This window comes from Saimiri boliviensis, chromosome 14 (genome assembly GCF_048565385.1).
Source record: "Saimiri boliviensis isolate mSaiBol1 chromosome 14, mSaiBol1.pri, whole genome shotgun sequence".
In the NCBI taxonomy this organism is placed as follows: Eukaryota; Metazoa; Chordata; class Mammalia; order Primates; family Cebidae; genus Saimiri; species Saimiri boliviensis.
In genome coordinates, this window is record NC_133462.1 from 13556094 (window position 1) to 13578135 (window position 22042).

Genomic DNA, 22042 nt, shown 5'->3' on the forward strand with positions numbered 1-22042 from the left:
GACCATGCCATTGCACTCCAGCCTGGGAGACAGAGCAAAACTCCGTCTCAAATAAAAAATAAATGAGTAAAATAAAAAGATATACAAAGAAACACTTCATAATAATGAAAATTTTCTATCAACAATAATAGCCTTACATAATATAAAGCAAATTTATAAAGAAGAATTCATTGATGGACTCATAAGAAAAAACCGATAAACAGGGGAGCTTTTAATACATAATTAGAAGGAAACAGAAAGCCTTAGAGTCATATACAGAAGGTCCTAGGGTTAACAATGTTTCACTTAGGATTTTTCGACTTCAGGATGGTGCCAAAGTAATACACATTCAGTACAGTACCCATACAACCCTTCTGTTTTTCCTTTTCTTTTTTTTTTTTTTTTGAGACGGAGTTTCGCTCTTGTTGCCCAGGCTGGAGTGCAATGGTGCGATCTTGGCTCACCGCAACCTCCACCTCCTGAGTTCAGGCAATTCTCCTGCCTCAGCCTCCTGAGTAGCTGGGATTACAGGCACGCCCCACCATGCCCAGCTAATATTTTGCATTTTTAGTAGAGACGGGGTTTCACCATGTTGACCAGGATGGTCTCGATATCTTGACCTCGTGATCCACCTGCCTCAGCCTCCCAAAGTGCTGGGATTACAGGCTTGAGCCACCGCGCCCGGCCTTTGTTTTTCCTTTTCAACACCTATTCAATAAATTATATGAGAAATTCAACACTTTATTATGAAATAGGCTTCTTTTTGTCAGATAACTTTGCCCTTGGATCACCTGAGGTCAGGAGTCTGAGATCAGCCTGGCCAACATGGTGAAACTCTGTCTCTACTAAAAATACAAAAATTAGCTGGGCATGTTGGCAGGCACCTGTAGTCCCAGCTACCCTGGAGGCTGAGGCAGGAGAATTGCCTGAACCTGCAAGGCAGCAGTTGCAGTGAGCCAAGATCGCGCCATTGGACTCCAGCCTCGGCGACAGAGTGAGACTCCCTTTCAAAAAAAAAAAAAAAAAAACCGGGGCCGGGCGCGGTGGCTCAAGCCTGTAATCCCAACACTTTAGGAGGCCAAGGCGGGTGGATCACTAGGTCAAGAGATCGAGATCACCCTGGTCAACATGGTGAAACCCTGTCTCTACTAAAAATACAAAAATTAGCTGAGCATGGTGGCACAGCCTGTAGTCCCAGCTACTCGGAGGCTGAGGCAGGAGAATTGCTTGAACCCAGGAGGAGGAGATTGCGGTGAGCCGAGATCGCGCCATTGCACTCCAGCCTGGGTAATAAGAGCATAACTCCGACTCAAAAAAAAAAAAAAAAAAAACCTTTCCCAGCTGGGGGCTAATGTAAATATGGTGAGCACCTTTAAGGTAGGCTAGCCTAAGCTGTGATGTTTGGTAGATTGGGTGTATTAAATGCATTTTTGACTTAGGGCACTTTCAGCTTACAGTGATTAAGCTCCTCAGAATGTAAGTTCATCGTAAGCTGAAGAGCATCTGTCCTAAAACACGAGGTAAGCTGAACAAAAAAATTAAAATAAAAACATTCATCTCAGGAATTTAATAAACCAATACCAAACCACAGTGGGTAGATGGAAAGAAAAGATAAAGATAAGAGGAAATTCGTGAAATAGAAAACAAAATCAAATGGATCTTAAAAAGCAAAAAAATCATTCTATAAATACAACAATAAAATTGACAAAGTTCAGGGACAGTAAACAAAAAAGACAGAAATTACATATTACCAATTTCAGAAGTAAAAGGGAACATCACCAAAGATATTATGAAAACATTATGAGGAACATTATAATGATACATTTCAGAAATGTAAATTCCCACTTTAAAATAAACATAGACAACAATTAACAAAATGTTAAGTTTCACGTCCTCGCCCAGCCCCATATTTTGTTTGTTGTGTTCCTCTTTGTGTGTGTTTTGTGCAAAATGCATGTGATGTGGTTGTGTGTGCACATTTTTGGTTTATGTCAACGGTGTTAGGTCATAAAACTAAATTTTATTTTTTTGAGACGGAGTCTTGCTCTGTCACCAGGCTGGAGTGCAGTGGTGCAATGTCGGCTCACTGCAATCTCCATCTCCTGGGTTCAAGCAATTCTCCTGCCTCAGCCTCCCAAGTTGCTGGGACCACAGGCGCATGCCACCACGCCCGGCTAATTTTTTTTGTATTTTTAGTAGAGATGGGGTTTCAGCATGTTGGCCAGGATGGTCTCGATCTCTTGGCCCCGTGATCCACCCACCTCAGCCCCCAAAGGGCTGGGATTACAGGTGTAAGCCACCACACCCTGCCAGAACTAAATTTTTAAGACTTTTAAAACTCAGCAGTATGTTCATCCATGTTTCTAGCATACACTAACCTATTTTATAGAACTAATTGTCTACACCCAAAATATTTTATCTGTTTATTATTCCATGACAGACACCTAGATTGCCATTGGCAATAACAATGCTAGGAACATCACTATACATCATCATAGAAATGTATGAAAATTTATTTAGGACACATATTGGTAAGTGTAGTTGCTGGTTCATAGCAGAGTCATATATTTACACATTTACAAATAATATTGATAGCTATATTGCTCTCCTGAAAGGTTGAACCATTCCATATTCTCAAGAGCATGGAATAGTCTGTTGTGTAACCACTCATTTCTTTTTTTTCTTTTTTTTTTTTTTTTTTGAGACGGAGTTTCACTCTTGTTACCCAGGCTGGAGTGCAATGGCACGCTCTCGGCTCACCGCAACCTCCTCCTCCTGGGTTCAAGCAATTCTCCTGCCTCAGCCTCCCAAGTAGCTGGGATTACAGGCACGTGCCACCATGCCCAGCTATTTTTTTGTATTTTTAGTAGAGACGGGGTTTCACCATGTTGACCAGGATGGTCTCGATCTCTTGACCTCGTGATCCACCCACCTCGGCCTCCCAAAGTGCTGGGATTACAGGCTTGAGCCACCGCGCCCGGCCACCACTCATTTCTATACCATCATTTGCCATGATCAGTCATCCCAAGTCTTGCCATTCCGTTAAACACATACTGATTATTTCACTGTCATAATTAAATTTCTCTGATTTCTAATAGGTTTGAGCATTTCTTCAAAATGCTTGATAGCCTCTTCTGTAAATTATGCCATTTTCTTCTTTTACAGGTGCTATATTTTCCTTGTTCACTTGGATTATATACAACGAATATTAATACCTTATGAATTTGAGACATAGAAATACCTTCTACTTGATACTTTCGTATGTGGTGTAAAGTCGGGGGTCCAACTTCACTCTTTTTCATGTGCACATCCACTTTTCTTAGCACCATTCATCATTTGTTGAACAGACCGTTCATTTTCCATTGAATTGTCTTGGCACCTGTCCTTGATTTTAATATTCATATACTGTGTCTCACATTGAATAAACATCCTTAAATTGAATTCGGCATAAGCAAAGTTTTTAGGGTGATGTGCTAACGCAGGTCCTCTTAAAAAAAAAAATGCAAATTCAGAATTACTTGTTTATTAAGGGAAATGACTGTGAGAGAAAACTGGAGAGGAGCTGGAAGAACTAATTGCCAGACCACAATGTAAATCTAACACTGCGTAAAGAACAAAAGGAAGCCTTGGCAACAAAGTGAGACTCTATCTCAAAAAAATTACAAAACTAACTGGGTGTGGTGGCATGTGCCTGTAGGCCCTGCTGGATTTAAAGACAAATCCATTAAAGTCAGGTATTCACAATCTTATCTACCCCACAGAGAAGATCCATGTCTCCCTGAATGGGTCTACGTTAGAATCCTTACTGCTCTCAGGCATTGACTGGGAGCAGCATCCCTCAGAAAATCTGGCCTTGATGCAAACACAGGATTGCCCTTAAAACACAACAATAGGGGTCTTCGGTTACTTGCATCAAAATATTTGTGAAGTGCATTTTCCATGGCTAACACATGCTGATTATGTGCTGTTTCTTGATACAGATGCTGGTATTTTGAACATGTTGAAAATTAAACAATCATGACACATATGGCATATACATTTTCTACATATACTTATACTTCAATGAAAATTAAAATATGTGGTACTATCCATATACTGGAAAACTCAGTGTTGTAAAGCTATCAGTGATCCTTTGAATAATTATATATTTAATAAAATTCTTAGCAGTTTTTTGGTGAAAACTACCAAGCTGAGTCTAAAATTTGTAAAGAAAAGCAACAGTCAAGAATAACAAAAACATCAAAAGAAAATAGAAAGAGGTGGGTTTATACTATAAGACATCAAGACTTTTTATGTATTTGCAGAAATTAAAGCAGTGTGGCATATATGCAAATACAAACAGAATAATGGAAGATAATAGTCCAGAAAAAGATTTACATATATCTAGTCATTTGATATTTGACAAAGATAATAACTAAAATGGAGAAATCTCTTAAGAAGTTAGGATAGGTCCTTTGTATATTCTTCACCTGAAAAAATAATCTTGACCTTTAGCACATCCTGTACGTAAATATCAATATGAGATGGAATATGAATCTTAGATTTTTTTTAAAGCAACTATCTTTGAGACCTTCTCTAATGTTGGCAAAGATTTTTTAAAGCATCAACTGAAAAATAACATTGAAAAACTTAAAATGAAAATGGTTGTTCAACAAATGTACCATAAGAAAAGTGAAAATGCTGGCCACAGTTGAAAAGATAATCACAATACACACATATGTCAAAAGGCTTGTAAGCAGAATATAAAGAAATCCTATAAATACAAAGTAAAACTGACAACCAAATAGACAACTCAACAAATCACTTGAATAAGCACTATACAAAGATAAATATACAAATGTACAACAAGCCTTCAGATACATGCTGTTTGCTCAACTTCCTTAGTCATCAAAGCAGTATAAATTAAACCTTCAATGAGACAGCACTATCTACACACCAGAATGACTAATTTTTAAAAAATTACTCCTAACTGAAATTTTTTTTTTTTTTTTTTTTTTTTTGAGACGGAGTTTCACTCTTGTTACCCAGGCTGGAGTGCAATGGCGCGATCTCGGCTCACTGCAACTTCTGCCTTCCGGGTTCAGTCAATTCTCCTGCCTCAGCCTCCTGAGTAGCTGGGATTACAGGCATGCGCCACCATGCCCAGCTAATTTTTTTTGTATTTTTAGTAGAGACGGGGTTTCACCATGTTGACCAGGATGGTCTCAATCTCTTGACATCGTGATCCACCCGCCTCGGCCTCCGAAAGTGCTGGGATTACAGGCGTGAGCCACTGAAATGTTATATCTTTGGACCAATATGTCCCAATCCCTCTACCCCAGCCCCTGGTAACCAGCATTCTGCTCTGCTTTTTCTACAAAATTAAAATGACGAATTTAAAAAAATAATTTAAAAAAATTTTAAGTCTGACACCACCAAGCTTTGGCAAGGACATGGAGCAGATGGAACTCTACCACAGTCCTTGTAAGAGTGTAAATTGGTATAATCACTTTGGAAAATGTTTCACAGTATCTGCTGAGTTAAAATTATGCATTCACCATGACACAGAAATTCTACTTCCAGCAAGCAGAAATACACACACACACACCCCAAAATATATACAAGATTTCATACATGGGATCTAGTGTGCCTACACTTGCTCTACAGTAACAAAATAAGTAAACAACTGCTATAAAATACAGCAGCAAAGTTCAATCTCACAAACATAATGTTGAGCAAGACAATGGAGACACAAAAGGATATATAAAATATGATTTTATGTATATAAAGATATACAAAAGGAAAAGTAGCCAGTGGTGATAGAAGTTAGAAAAGTAGGCTGGGCGCGGTGGCTCAAGCCTGTAATCCCAGCACTTTGGGAGGCCGAGGCGGGTGGATCACAAGGTCGAGAGATCGAGACCATCCTGGTCAACATGGTGAAACCCCGTCTCTACTAAAAATACAAAAAATTAGCTGGGCATGGTGCCATGTGCCTGTAATCCCAGCTACTCAGGAGGCTGAGGCAGGAGAATTGCCTGAACCCAGGAGGCGGAGGTTCCGGGTGAGCCGAGATCGCGCCATTGCACTCCAGCTTGGGTAACAAGAGCGAAACTCCGTCTCAAAAAAAAAAAAGAAGTAGTTAGAAAAGTGATTATAGTTGAGAGAGAGGGATAGTGTCTGAAAAGGAGCAGAAAAGGTCCAATCAGGAAAGCTGAAACACTAGGTTTTTAGGGATAAGGACATTTTAAAGTAGGAATTATGTATACAAACATGAGAAGACAAATCAGAGATGGTGGGAATTCTGAGAATTGAGGCATGTCCCACTACAGGAACTGTTAACAGGAATCATGGTAAGTTTAGTGAATTCTATGAATATGAGCCTAATGAACACAATTCATTTTTTGTAAAATGACTACCCTGGTCACAAGCAATGCTGGGTGGAATTACATGGCAGAGAATTAAACATTCTGTTAAGTCCACAGGTGATGCTTTTAACAGAAGCATTGAAGCAGGAAAGGCAAATTCATATCTAGAGTAACTGTCTTTTCCATTGAAAATAAAGTGCTGTCTCCTCCAAGATGAAAGTGGTCTGGTGTAATCAAATTCCAGCAGGAGGTTAGTAGTCCCCTTTGAAGAACTGTGCCTATCTGGGGTCCAGTGTTACTCCATACTTTTGATAGATTGGCCATACAAACGTGGTTGTAGTCAGATTGGATTTACTGAGTGGAATTTTGCAATATGGAACTAATAAGCTCCATTTCTTCCACCATGACTACACTGTCCATGTACCCACTGGGAAAGGACAAGATTGGCTAAAGAAAAACTTGAAGAACATTCACAGAATGTACCTATCTTGATCACCTGATAAGTTCCTCTTCTGGTGAGGTTGCTCATTATTGACAATTAAATAGGTCACAAGTAATTTTATATTCTGCTCATTAAAAGTAGTCCACTCACATACCTCATTGTCAATTTGCTTTGTCACCAATTATCAATCATGCTTCTTTGAAGTCCACAAAAGTCCATAACCAACCAGCAAAACTGTTAGTACCCTTGGCATCTTTCCTTCTGGGAAAATAACTATGAGGTACACTGCTCAAAATTCTGACAAATGGGAATATTTTCTTTTACACTCCTTTGGGGCCACCATAGTATGAGGCTGTAGTGTGCCAGCTGTTCAGTTTTAGTTGATGCTAGCATATGATGCAGAATTACCTATAAATCAGGTCCACATGTTTCTTCTTCATTCAACTGATTATTGCAAACGCCTCATGAAGTCAAATGTATGAACTGAAAGACTGGTATCATTGTAGCAGGACAAATAGAGCCAGGGAAGGTCATGAAAAGAAGGTTCTCCTGGGAGACGGAGGTTGTGGTGAGTGGAGAGTGTGCCATTGCACTGTAGCCTGGGGCAACAGAGTGAGATTCTGTCTCAAAAAAAAAAAAAAAAAAAAAAGGCCGGGCGCGGTGGCTCAAGCCTGTAGACTCAGCACTTTGGAAGGCTGAGGCGGGTGGATCACGAGGTCAAGAGATCGAGACCATCCTGGTCAACATGGTGAAACCCCGTCTCTACTAAAAAATCCAAAAAAATTATCTGGGCATAGTGGCGCATGCCTGTAATCCCAACTACCCAGGAGGCTGAGGCAGGAGAATTGCCTGAACCCAGGAGGTGGAGGTTGCGGTGAGCCGAGATCGCGCCATTGCACTCCAGCCTGGGTAACAAGCGAAACTGTCTCAAAAAAAAAAAAAAAAAAAAAAAAAAAAAAAGCCAGGCGCAGTGGCTCAAGCCTGTAATCCCAGCACTTTGGGAGGCTGAGGCAGGTGGATCACGAGGTCAAGAGATCGAGACCATCCTGGTCAACACGGTGAAACCCCATCTCTACTAAAAATACAAAAAATTAGCTGGGCATGGTGGCGCATGCCTGTAATCCCAGCTCCTCAGGAGGCTGAGGCAGGAGAATTGCCTGAACCCAGGAGGTGGAGGTTGCGGTGAGCCAAGACTGTGCCATTGCACTCCAGCCTGGGTAACAAGAGTGAAACTCCGTCTCAAAAAAAAAAAAAAAAGAAGAAGAAAGAAAGAAAAAGAAAAGAAGGTTCTCATGCACATATATCTGATAAGAGGAACTATCACAAAAGACTGGAAAAAATCACAACCTTAGACAAAGGCCACCAAAACCCTACACACACAAAAATACTTGGTTAGGACAGCTGCCCAGCAACTGGCTGTCCAACCTGGAAGCAATACCACCTTTGTTACTGATCATTGTAGCCAAAGATAATTGTTTCAAAACAATTTATGTAACCCTCCTAATTTCTCCTTTAAAAGCCCTTGTCTTTCTTTACCTCCCTGAATACACCCACTATATCCCCATTGCAAATACTTATTCCTGAATAAATACAATTTTATGTTAGAGATCTTCTCTCTGTGTCTGTTATTTAAGTTGACATAAAGTTTGTGTCAAGAAGTGAGACTGCAGGTGGGTGACCTCAAACAGGTCAGCATCCCCCAGAACCTAGTGAGGTACAAACATTACCCCTTTTGAGCCAGCCCTCTGCTTCTATAGCTTGGCTTTTCTGCTCTGGTGGATCTTCACTTAGATTCTTAGACTTCCTTTTTTTGGTAAGTTCTTAAGACTCTATTCAGGATCTGGTTTGGCAGTAAGTCCACCTTAAATGAAGGCACTTGCAACCCTCTTGGGACTACAAAGAGAATTCTTGTCTTTTATGGAAAGCCTCTTCTTATACCAAGGCCAACTGTTCTTTTAGATGGCACTGTGGTTCCTACAGAACTTATGTTCTGTGTGGCATGTATTTTCTGGTGAATTTCCTTTGGTTTTTCTGCAACCCTGGTTTTATATTTTGTTTGCTCTGCAAGTCTGGCTTAACATTTTTGTGAGCACTCTTCATTTGGTTTCATGTCAGTCTGGTTACATGCGACTGTAAATGATTTGGCTTTTTTTTTTTTTTTTTTTGAGACAGAGTTTCGCTCCTGTTACCCAGGCTGGAGTGCAATGGCGCTATCTTGGCTCACTGCAACCTCCGCCTCCTGGGTTCAGGCAAGTCTCCTGCCTCAGCCTCCCGAGTAGCTAGGATTACAGGCACGTGCCACCATTCCCAGCTAATTTTTTGTATTTTTAGTAGAGACGGGGTTTCACCATGTTGACCAGGATGGTCTCAATGTCTTGACCTCGGGATCCACCCACCTCGGCCTCCCAAAGTGCTGGGATTACAGGCGTGAGCCACCGCGCCCGGCCCGATTTGGCTCTTTTGTTTTCCCTGCTTGTTTCGGAACATCTTCCAAAAGCAAAAATAAACTTTCTAAATGATAGGCACAGTATATTACCGTTTTAATGTACCATGACTAAAATTTTAAAAGGATATTTTTTGCATTGTCTGCATGTTCCTGTGTCTATATATGTATGTAGTATTTTCTTTTTTTTTTTTTTTTTGAGACGAAGTTTCGCCCTTGTTACCCAGGCTGGAGTGCAATGGCACGATCTCAGCTCACCGCAACCTCCGCCCCCTGGATTCAGGCAATTCTCCTGCCTCAACCTCCTGAGTAGCTGGGATTACAGGCACGCACCACCATGCCCAGCTAATTTTTTGTATTTTTAGTAGAGGCAGGGTTTCACCATGTTGACCAGGATGGTCTCGATCTCTTGACCTTGCGATCCACCTGCCTCGGCCTCCCAAAGTGCTGGGATTACAGGCTTGAGCCACCGCGCCCGGCCTAATGTATGTAATATTTTCTACCAAAATATATGAAAGAGCTCTATTGACTTAAAGAAAAATTAGGCACTTAAGTAATTTATCAGAAAAATAGTAGTTAACCCAAATTTTTTTAAGTTCACATGACTTGGGTAAATCTTTGGTAAATAAACTGATTTTTAGTGGCCAATAAAGCCACTGGGACCAGGCATGGTGACTTGTGTGCCTGTAATCCCAGCCAGTTGGCAGGCTGAGACGGGAGAAACACATGAAACCAAGACTTCCATAACTCTTGCAACTTTCAAGATACTGCTAGTGGACTAACCCCTGCAATTCCTCCATGAATGTGGTTTTGCTTTCAGGTTACTATTTTTGGTACATACAAAGCATTTATAGTGTTTGTCCTTATCAAAATAGTCCTCTTTCCATGGATCAGGTAACATACAGTATGAGGATGCTGCCAGCTATTGAATGCAGCTGTTGCAACTTTGCATTCTAGCACGTGGAAAATAATCGGAGGATGAGTTCAGGGACCCATTCAGACAGCACAAATGGGCCTGAGCAAAAACATCCATTAATTATTAGTCCTCTATAAGCCCTTCTGCTACCTGATGGGCTACAGTGACATTTTAGGATTCTCAGAGTTAATGTCAATTCAGCTCTAGTGACCAGTAATCCCTCCATATTCAGGTTGTTTCCAATTACCTAAATCACAGCTACCATTACATATGGCTGCAAGTCACTTTGGGAAAGTGCAGGATGATTTATGGTAGTATAAATCAGTTCAGGCAGCATATCAGTGTACTTTCTCAAGGGAACTTGACCTATGTTTCAAGGTGTTCTGGGAATGAGAACTCACTCACATTATGGAATTGCTTGAGAGCCCACAATTCTCCCTGATGTTGATTTACTAGACCCAGAGTTTTTCCACTTATTCAAATCAAGCTGGAATTCAGCAGGCTTCTGATCTGTTTCATCCAGATTGACCCCACAATCTATGAGCATATGCAAAGATCTCTGATAATTCCTTTGGCTTTGCTGATCATAATGATAAACATGCTCATTTTGTCCCTACCAATGAAGTACCTCCACTTGACCTCTGATGCTGGAGCATCAGATGGGATCCTGGAGGATCACCCTTACTGAATTTTTTTTTAAGCCCATTTTAATGTCACAATTTTCCTCTCTCATCCTTGGTCTGCAGAGAAGAGTTACTACAGAGGTCTCCAAATCTGCCAATGCTCCTTTCACCAGTGAATTCTCGTCTTTGGCAAAGAGTATCTTCAGAATCTTCCCAGAGCACAACAGGGGTTGAGTAAGGTTTTACATAAATCCACTCCAGCATTCTGTATTTCTATGTCTCTGTATATGTTCTACAACACTGGTTCTCAGTTGGGGACAATTTCCAACCCCCACCCCCCCGCCTCGACCACTGATATCTGACAGTGTCTGGAAACATTTTTGCTTGACTGAGGGGTGTGTGTGTGTGCACGTACGCACCTAGTAGCTAGAGGCCAAGGATACTGCTAAACATCCTATAATGCATAGAACATCCACTAAGAACTGAGCAATTCAGTCTAAAATGTCAGCTGTGCCAAGGTCAAGAAATTCTGTAACATACTTACAAAGTTCTGGCATTTTTTACTTTAGGGTAGGCTAACGTTTTTGCATCCAGGTTTCACACAACTGAGAAAACTGTTGAAAGCATTCCCAGGTGCTCAAGCTAACAGGGGGTCTGGAATCACTGTTCACTGCACCCGTATCAGCAAATCCAGCCTAATCCATCATTATTTCCACCTGATTCAATACCTGTAAGATCTGCAACCATACATATTTCTCAGGTTTCTATTGCTACAAATTATAAAAATCCTTATTTTGGCTATATATCGCCTTATGGCCATATTTTCTACTTGAAAAGTAGTCCTCCATTGTGAGGACCTGAGTTCCATAACTGGTCTAGAAAAATGAGAGGCAGCGGAGGAAAGTCTTGAGGATCTAGTCTTTTGCAAGGAAATCATCTCAGGGAAGGTGATCACAGGCTCTTCGGGCAAGGGAGACCGACCTCAGAGAGAGGAGGAAGGGCTCCTTCTAACGGGAAGAGAGGCTCAGGTAGATTGAGCAAAGTCCTCAACTTTGTTGGAATCTACTCCTTTGTTCCCATTCAAAATTTTCAGGATCCCATTCCTTCCCACTGGTGCCCTGTGACATGAGAGACTCTAAAAGTTGTGAATTCAATGTGTTGTTATTCAGCCACTGATTTTGGCTTTGCATCACTCTTTCTCAAAAACAAAGAAATGCTGATAATATATAACATGTTCTCCAAAATGTTAATATGCAGCCAAACTAAAAGCTAAGAAAAATCTCCTGGAGGCTCAAAATAGGGAAACTGAGTCCATAGTGGCAAGGGAGAGGTGAAGCTTTTTTTTTTCCTGAGACAGGGTCTCGCTTTGTCACTCAGGGTGCAGTGCAGTGTTGAGACCATGGCTCACTGCAGCCTTGACCTCCCGGGCTCAAGTGCTCCTTCCACCTCAGCTTCCTGAGTAGCTGGGACCACACATGTGTACCTCCATGGCTAGCTAACTTAAAAAAAAAATTTTTTTGTAGATACAGTGTCTCACTATATTGCCCAGGCTAGTCTTGAACTCCTGAGCTCAAGAGATCCTCCCAGTTAGGCTTCCCAAAGGGCTGGGATTGCAGGTGTGCAATCCCACTGCACCTGGCTGAGTTGAAACTTAATAGCTCACCAAGAGCAAAAGAACAGGATACACAACTAGCAGTCTAATCTTGACTGTAGATGAGAATCAAGGCCAGAGGAGCCATAAACACCATGAGTAATAAACTACCAAACACTGCTAATGAAACAGCACTGCTCCCTGGTTGCTAGCCCCATCTTGAACCTAACGACCCACGGTTAACCAGAAGGGCAGATATGAGAATCAAAAGAAAATCATTTTGGAATCCTGACCGAAGCAGGTGTAAGTCCTGCTCTACCTGTAGTCTTTTACATTATGCGAGACAAATCATTCTGGTTTAACATAAAGGTTGGTAAATTTTTTTCCATAAAGGGCCATAAAGTACATATTTTAGATTTAGTGGGCCATAGTTTTTGTCACAACTATTAAATTCTGACACTCCAGCAAGAAAGCATAGATAATACATTAAAACATAGGCATTGCTATATTCTAATAAACCTTTAAGGCAGTGGGCTAGATTCAGCCCAAAGGAGGTAGTTTTTCCACCCCTGGCTTAATCCACTAAACTGCAAATTATTTTAAGAGTTGGTGGGCTATCCTGGTATCTAAGAGCAAGCTAAACATCAAAGACCCAGGATTTCTGCCACTTAACACAATTTGAGGTATCATGGACTTTACCTACTTAGCATGTGAAGGTGTCGTCAGAGAGAAACAACAGGAATTGTAATCCAAATAGAGAAAACTGTGGAAATCTCACAGAAATCTCTGACCTCAGAGGTCCTATCATTTGCTGAGTAAAGCCTTTAACCAAACAAGCTTTAAATGTCACAGAAATGCCTAAGAAAAAAACTATTATTCTATCCTGCTTAATTGCTTGTTCCCACGGTTTTTCACTGGCATTATGCTGTTCTCTCCTTACGCACCTTTTCTTCAGGGAATCTTTATTAAATTTTACCTCAAAAAGCATGTATTTCCACTCTGTATCTTCAGAATTTGCCCTCGTCTTGTCACCGTCTGGAATGGAGTGGCACGAGCTCAGCAATGCAACCTCCACCTCCTAGGTTCATGATTCTTCTACCTCAGCCTCCCGAGCAGATGGGATCACAGGCACCCATCACCTCACCAGGCTAGTTTTTGTAATTTTTTAAAATAGAGATGGGGTTTCACCATTTTGGCCAGACTGCTCTCGAACTCCTGACCTCAGGTGATAACATCTACCTCAGCTTCCCAAAGTGCTGGGATTACAGGCGCGAGCAACTGCATCTGGCATCTTTGTAAATTTTTTTTTTTTTTTTTTTGAGACGGAGTTTCGCTCTTGTTACCCAGGCTGGAGTGCAATGGCTCGATCTCGGCTCACCGCAACCTCCGCCTCCTGGGTTCAGGCAATTCTCCTGCCTCAGCCTCCTGAGTAGCTGGGATTACAGGCACGCGCCACCATGCCCAGCTAATTTTTTGTATTTTTTAGTAGAGACGGGGTTTCACCATTTTGGCCAGACTGGTCTCGAACTCCTGACCTCAGGTGATAACATCTGCCTCAGCTTCCCAAAGTGCTGGGATTACAGGCGCGAGCAACTGCATCTAGCATCTTTGTAAAAATTTTTTAATGATTTTTTTCCACAGCTGCCGTACAGTGTCTAGAAAGGCCCAGCCACTTCCCCGAATCAGATCTTGAAAAGACAAGCCAGGGCCCTAGGTCATCCATCCATTGAGCCAGCGAGTAAATCTGTCAAGATCTAAGAAGCATTCTTACAACTGGAATTACATTAAAACCATATTGACTGCATGGATTTGTACCTAAAAAGCTTCAAACGCATTCACTGCAAATATATATTCACACCCACCAAATGCATCCGTATCTTTGAGCAAGTTTCTATAACTGATTTCCAGAGTTCCATTCTTTAATTTTAGCCTCATATTCTATATGACATAAGACTTCTTAACTGGAAGGGATTACTATGTTCTAGTAATTTTTCAAATTATATATTACTATGTTACTGTAAAATAACAATATTTTACTATAAAATTGATGCTCAGTGAAAAAATTAAAATATAAAACTTAAATGTGAAAAAAAAAATCCCTGCATTCTCCTTGCTGCTGTGGTGGCATAGGATAAACCACCAAACATGATTGGATGCACTGTTCACACTCACATGGACACACACAAGTTTAAGGTATGTGATGTTCTAAGGCTGAGTCTCACTCTGTTGCCCAGGCGAGAGTGCAGTGGCGCCATCTCGGCTCACTGCAACCTCTGCTTCCCCAGTTCAAGTGCTTCTCTTGCCTCAGAAGCCCAAGTAGCTGAGAATACAGGTGTGCACCACCACACCTGGCTATTTTTTGTATTTTTAGTAGAGACAGGATTTCACCATGTTGGCCAGGCTGGTCTCAAACTCCTGACCTTAAGTGATTCACCCACTTCAGCCTTTCAAAGTGCTGGCATCACAGGTGTGAGCCACTGCACCTGGCCTGTGACGTTTTCTTTTTTTCTTTCAACAATGGAGTTCCCAGCACAGTGATGCTCTTAAACTGTTACCCTCTTGTCATAAAATTTGCCTATCATTTTCAAGGATTCTTTTTACTGTAGCATATAAAAATTATTTCTATTTTTACAAAGTTCAGCAACACTGATGTGCTACTCCTTTTCTATTTGAATCTCCTAATCAAAAATTCCTGTTCTATGAATTCAAGAAAAAAAAAAAAAAAAGAGAGATGCACAGTCTATATTCTGATACATATTAACTTCTCTTTCAAAAGCATTTTTTCACTGTCACCATCAGGGAAAAGTGTGAAAGCCAGCCATGCTCCAAAAATCAATTTTTTTTCAATTTTAGCAAATTTTTTTGTCCTTTTTCTCAGAATATGGGGGAGAGAAGCTGATAAAAGAAATTTGCAGTAGACTCAAACTAAGTTCTGACTAAAGTAATGCTAAAGCCTTTAGAAGGCAATCATGTCAAAGCCTGAATGAAAATGTGAATATAAAAACCAATGATCAATTCAACATCTACTAAAAAATGTATGTCATTAGCAACCGACACTTAAACCCTTCCCTTAAGTGTTGAAAAAATAAGTGTAGTATGTAGTGTCCACTTATTACAAAATGAACAAAATTGTTACAAAAGATAATTGAATCTATATTGTAGAAAACTAGACAAGGTCTGGGAAGATAGGACCCAACTTTAGAGGCTAGGGAGGACAGGATCTAATCACAAGACAATGCCAAATAACAGAGTTCAGTATTGAGTGGTTTTCTACATTTAAATTCCGTCTCCCTGAATTAATCTTATTAAGGCTACCCTCAAGTTTCCTGTTTACAAATTTATGATATTCTCGAGGTGATCTTAACATAACTTTCAAATATGTTTCTTATTAATTTAACAAATATTGAGAACCCGTGAAGTACATGGCAATGCTAAGATTATGTAGACTCCATAGTGAACAAGTCCCTGCCTTTATGGAGTTAACATTGTAGTGGACACTTAATTTTGGCATGTCCACTGCGACATTTTTGTAAAAGGCCTGAGAAATATCTTAGTCTAATACCCCCTCTTTTAAGTAACATTTTATAAAAGTCAAGGTTTTGACCAAAGAAGTCCTTGCCCTGCTAATTATAAATTAAAGACTGTTGTATTGTCTCTGGACCACTGGGACATGAGGAGCTATGGCTGAAACACTGACTTCAAATATAATTTTTTGAGACTTCACAATTAGAAGAATTCAAATGACACGAGTCTTCAAAAAGAATCATTTTATAGAATTTTTTCCTGTGTGGATTCTCTGATGTTCTTACCACCCCTATTATTTTTATAGGATGTATCACCAACATGGATTCTGTGATGAATTGTAAGATTTGATCTCCAACTGAAGCTCTTACCACATATTGCACATTTATAAGGTTTCTCCCCAGTGTGAACTCTCTGATGAGATTGTAATTGTGAAGACCGACTGAAGACTTTACCACACACATCACATTTGTATGGTTTCTCTCCTGTGTGGACACTCTGATGAAGCTGAAGACTCGAGGCCTGACTGAAGTACTTACCACACTCCCCACACTTATATGGTTTTTCTCCTGTGTGCACCCTCTGATGCATGTCAAGATTCAAGCTCCACTTGAAGCCCTTCCCACATTTATCACATTTGTATGGTTTTTCTCCATTGTGGACTTTTTGATGGGCTTGAAGATGTGCACTCCGACCAAAACTCTTCCCACATTCTTCACATTTGAATGGTTTTTCTCCGCTGTGAACTCTCTGATGGGCCAAAAGATTTGAGGCCTGTCTGAAGACCTTCCCACACTCCTCACAGTTATATGGTTTCTCTCCTGTGTGGATCCTACAATGAATTTTAAGATCTGCTCTACGACTGAATCCCTTGCCACACTCTTCACATTTGTATGGTTTCTCACCTGTATGGATCAGCTGGTGAATTTGAAGTCGTGAGCTCTGATTGAAACCCTGCCCACACTCCTCACACTTAAAAGGTTTCTCTACATTGTGGGCCTTCTGATGGATTTGAAGATACGAACTTTGACTGAAGCCCTTCCCACATATCTCACATTTATAGGGTTTCTCTCCTGTGTGGACCACCAGATGAACTTGATAATGGGAGTTTCTCCTGAAGCTCTTTCCACACTCCTCACATTTGTATGGCTTCTCTCCAGTGTGGACTCTCTGATGGGCTTGAAGATTTGAACTCAGAGTAAAGCCTTTTCCACATACAGTACACATATAAGACTTCTCTCCAGTGTGGACTCCCTGATGGGCCTGAAGACTTGAAGGCCGACTAAAGCCTTTACCACATTCCTCACATTTATAGGGTTTTTCTCCTGTGTGGACTCTCTGATGAATGTAAAGATTTGAGCTACAAATGAACCCCTTCCCACACTCCTCACATTTGTATGGTTTCTCTCCTGTATGAACTCTTTGATGGGATTGAAGATGTGAATTCCGACTGAAGCTCTTACCACATGCATCACATTTGAATGGTTTCTCCCCAGTGTGGAGTCTCTGATGGTCCTGAAGATGAGAAGCCTGACTGAAGGCCCTCCCACACTCCTCACAACTGTAAGGTTTCTCTCCTGTGTGGATCTTACAATGAACATTAAGTGCTGATCTACGACTGAAGCCTTTTCCACATTGCTTACATTTGTATGGTTTCTCTATCAGGTGGACTTTCTGATGGGTCTGTAGATGTGAGCCTTGACTGAATTCCTTACCACACTCATCACACTTAAGTTTTTCTCCCACATGTACTTTCTGATGAACAGGAAGAACTGAGCTGTAACAGAAGCCTTTTCCATGCTCAACACATGTAAGAGACTTCTCCCCTGATTGTAACTGCTGATGAAGATCAAAGCTGGAGAGATCATTGAAGGGTTTTTTACACTCATTACACTGGTAAGGTTTCTGTCCTGTGTGAATCATGCTATTCTGATCAAATGTCAAAATCTTCATGTTGCCTTTTTTGTAATCACTGGGTCTATAACATTTTTCACTTTCGTGTACTCTATGACCATCATGATGTGAAATCCAACTGATGGGGTCAACACTCTCCTTATGTTGACATAGTTTATTTCTTAAGGAAATTTGCCGATCTCTGTTCAATCTCTGTGACTCAGTCAGGAACATTTTCTTCCAAGAATCCTGGGTTCTCAAAGTAGGAAACTCTGGATTCACAGTATCATTGGGGTCATCTGCTCTATTTACTATACAGTTCTCATCTTTGGAAATTTGAATAGACAGTCCTACCCCTACCTGGCAAGGGAAATCACCTTGTTTGTGAAACTGAGAATTGTTGATCATGAAGTCTTGACACCTGGTTAAGTCACTTGCAATTTGTTGCCAGATTTGCCAGCAAGAAAGCTCTTCTTCTGACTCTCTGTCTTGAACAGTCATTAACTTACTTTGATTATTCTCTCCTGTATGGGCAAAGAGTTCAGAGATAAACTGAATTTTTTTTTTTTTTAATTGCATTTTAGGTTTTGGGGTACATGTGATGAACATGCAAGATTGTTGCATAGGTACACACTTGGCAGTGTGGTTTGCTGAACTGAATTTTTTTGTTCAAAGATTTAACATTTCACACTGAGGACAGAGTAAAAGATTTTAATGAGCCTCGGGATAGTTGTGCTTATCTTTTTTTTTTTTTTTTGAGATGGAGTTTCACTCGTTACCCAGGCTGGAGTGCAATGGTGCAATCTCGGCTCACTGCAACCTCCACCTCCCAGGTTCAGGCAATTCTCCTGCCTCAACCTCCTGAGTAGCTGGGATTACAGGCACGCACCACCACGCCCAGCTAATTTTTTGTATTTTTTAGTAGAGACAGGGTTTTACCATGTTGACCAGGACGGTCTCGATCTCTTGACCTCATGATCCACCCGCCTCAGCCTCCCAAAGTGCTGGGATTACAGGCTTGAGCCACCGCACCCGGCCTGTGCTTATCTTTTTCAACACATTTGAAGTTTGTGGTTTACATACTGACAGAAACCAAGAGATGGTCCACCAAGTTCCCTACTGCTAACCACTAATGAAATCCATTTATGAAACCCATTTAAAAACACAACTACTGACATGCTATCTAAATATATATTTTTTAATTCCATGTCTTTCCTACTATAATGTGGTATCAATAAGAAAAAACATTTTGTAGTGCTCAGTTTACAACCACAACCCAGAAGTTACTGACTGGCAGTTATTAAGAGTCACTTAAGGAATGCATGCATATATGAATCCCTGTTTGATTTCTGACATTTCTTTTAACTCCAAATCCAAGTTTAATTTGAGCCAGGTCATGGAACAAAACAGCTTTTACAAGTAAAGTATCTGAAATATAAAAAGCACTGGAAAGTACAGTTTTGCTGCGAAGTTGAAAAGCTGTACCTGAGGTAGGAGTACACCAAGTAAGTTATTGCTGAAGAGAAAAATCAAAAGTGATAATCACCTGGGGCGAAAGAAAAGCATGAAGACCTATGCACTGGATCCTCCTAAGGATTTTGCACTATTTAGGAGTCAAAATTGAAAGGCTAGCAAAGAATGCAGTCTCTCTGAAAGCAAGGTATAGAAAGTTTCTGTAGATACATTTGCCTTTAACAAGAATGTTTTCCAAATTGACAAAGTGGTTTATTAGTCAACTGTGAAATAAATTTGATAGCCTGTGCTATTTAGAAAAACAGATCAAGTATCAGAATAATCACAAGCAGTAATGGTATCACTACATAAAATGCCATCTAATGTCATACATACGCCTAAATGACATAATGTTTGAGAGAAAACACTGTAAGATCCATTTATTTTTATAAATGAGGACTTTGGAAGAAGCAAATGGGATGCCACCAGGCAAACTTTTTAAGGGAAAGGCTAATGCTCATGAGTTAGCTTTTATTTTTACTTTTTCTTTTCTGATATAATGGATAAGGAAATCGAATTTCATTCCCTTCTATGAGTAAATACCTAAGAAACAGAAATAAAAGTCCTTATTTTAGGCCGGGCGCGGTGGCTCAAGCCTGTAATCCCAGCACTTTGGAAGGCCGAGGCGGGTGGATCACAAGGTCAAGAGATCGAGACCATCCTGGTCAACGTGTTGAAACCCCGTCTCTACTAAAAATACTAAAAATCAGCTGGGCATGGTGGCACATGCCTGTAATCCCAGCTACTCGGGAGGCTGAGGCAGGAGAATTGCCTGAACCCAGGAGGCGGAGGTTGCGGTGAGCCGAGATCGTGCCATTGCACTCCAGCCTGGGTAACAAGAGCGAAACTCCGTCTCAAAAAAAAAAAAAAAAAAAAAAAAGTCCTTATTTTAAAATATTCCATCCCGAAATGAATATGCTCTGCTACAAATGCTCAAATAAAGTCATAAGGAAAGCATGTTATTCAGTTTGGTTACAACTATGATACTATAGGCTTCCTAAGGTATGGGCCAACTTGTATAGACAGGCAAACACGTGCCAACACACACACACACACAAATTAGAATGAGGTTAGGAATTCACTGGAAGACAGAAAATATTTTGCAATATCCCTTATTTATTCTGATTTGTTCACCTCCTATTATTTCCATGGAAGACAGATTTCCATATCCATTAACTCATTTATTTATTCAACTAATATTTATAGTGCCTGCCATGTACCATGACTATTCTAAGCACTGAGACAACAACAAAGAGATAAAATTCCTTCACTCCTAGGGATTACACTCCAGCAAGAAGACATAGGTGATAAGTCACTGAACAAAAACATATATGAAGGGATGATCAGTGCAAAACAAAAACAAAAACAAAAACATGTATGAGGGGATGATCAGCACACAGTACACAGAGTGCACAGAGAGTAAAGGGGAAGACTGTTTTTAATAGGGTGGTGGTCAGAGGAGGCCTTTCTTATGATAAACTGAGCAAAGAACTGAAGAAGGGAACCAGAGGATTATAGATAAAACATTATTCCAGGCAGAGAAAAGAACACATACAGGGTTGTGAGGCAGAAACATCTTTGACAGTTCTGAAAAACAAGAGGGAGGAAAATGTGGCTGGAATTCACAGAGAGTACAGGAGATATATTCAGAGAGGTAGTGGAAAATGAAGAGCAGACCATGTAGGATTCTGTCAACCATAGTAAGTGGATTTTACCCTAAGTAAAGTAAGGCACAGAGAATTTTAAGCAGAACAACATAGTCTGACATGAAGTAACAAAAACTCACTTTGGTTGCCACTTAGAGAACAGACTGTAAGAGGAGTGGGTGGGAGCAGAGAAAGCAGTACAAAGGATGTTGCAATAATCCAGAAAAGAGATTTGGCAATTTGGGCCAGGTGATGGCAACAAGGCTGGGGAGAAGCAAAGCAGATGGACAGTTAACTATAAGAACTCACAACTTGTTTGGTTTTTACCTAAATTTCTCTGTCTTTGAGTTGCTGTCTTCATTATGCAAAGCTGCTCTTTTCTTTCTATAGGTGATACATCTCGTTTGAAGGGTTGATGCCCTGTGAAAATGCCAAATCACAAGTTGAAAATAAACATATTAGAGTTAAAATGCATAGAAAATCTGAGTTGCAATTGCATATTGAAGACACTGAAAACAGTGTTTTTCAAACTTTTATTTAAATAATGACCCAGTAAAGAAACACTATTTATTTCATGACCCAGATACACATGTGTAGATACATATTATAAAAACCAAGTTTAAATAACCTTTTTTTTTTTTTTTGAGACGGAGTTTCACTCTTGTTACCCAGGCTGGAGTGCAATGGCGCAATCTCAGCTCACCGCAACCTCTGCCTCCTGGGTTCAGGCAATTCTCCTGTCTCAGCCTCCTGAGTAGCTAGGATTACAGGCACACGCCACCATGCCCAGCTAATTTTTTGTATTTTTAGTAGAGACAGGGTTTCACAATGTTGACCAGGATGGTCTCGATCTCTTGACCTCATAATCCACCCGCCTCGGCCTCCCAAAGTGCTGGGATTACAGGCTTGAGCCACCGCACCCGGCCACCTTTTTTTTTTTTTTAATTTGTGAGACATAGTCTCACTCAGTTGTCCAGGCTGGAGTGCAATGGCACGATCTCGGCTCACTGCAATCTCTGCCTCTTAGGTTCAAGTGATCCTCCTCCCCCTTCAGCCTCCCAAGTAGCTGGGATTACAGGTGCCTGCCACCACACCCAGCTAATTTTTGGTATTTTTAGTAGAGATGGGTTT

General features: G+C 40.6%; 1 protein-coding gene across 10 annotated transcripts in view; it reads right to left on the reverse strand.

The window, feature by feature from the left end:
- Positions 1-192: 192 nt before the first annotated feature.
- The window catches only part of ZNF226 (zinc finger protein 226), a 30264-nt gene continuing 8414 nt past the window's right edge, over positions 193-22042 (reverse strand). For all 10 annotated transcript variants that reach the window (XM_074386239.1, XM_074386236.1, XM_074386240.1 and 7 more), the window contains 2 exons: positions 21239-21331; positions 193-18277 (listed from right to left, as the gene is read on the reverse strand). In XM_074386239.1, the coding sequence (XP_074242340.1) occupies positions 16107-18277; positions 21239-21272 (2205 nt within the window). In that variant the 5' untranslated portion in view covers positions 21273-21331 and the 3' untranslated portion in view covers positions 193-16106. The remainder of the gene's footprint in view (positions 18278-21238; positions 21332-22042) is intronic.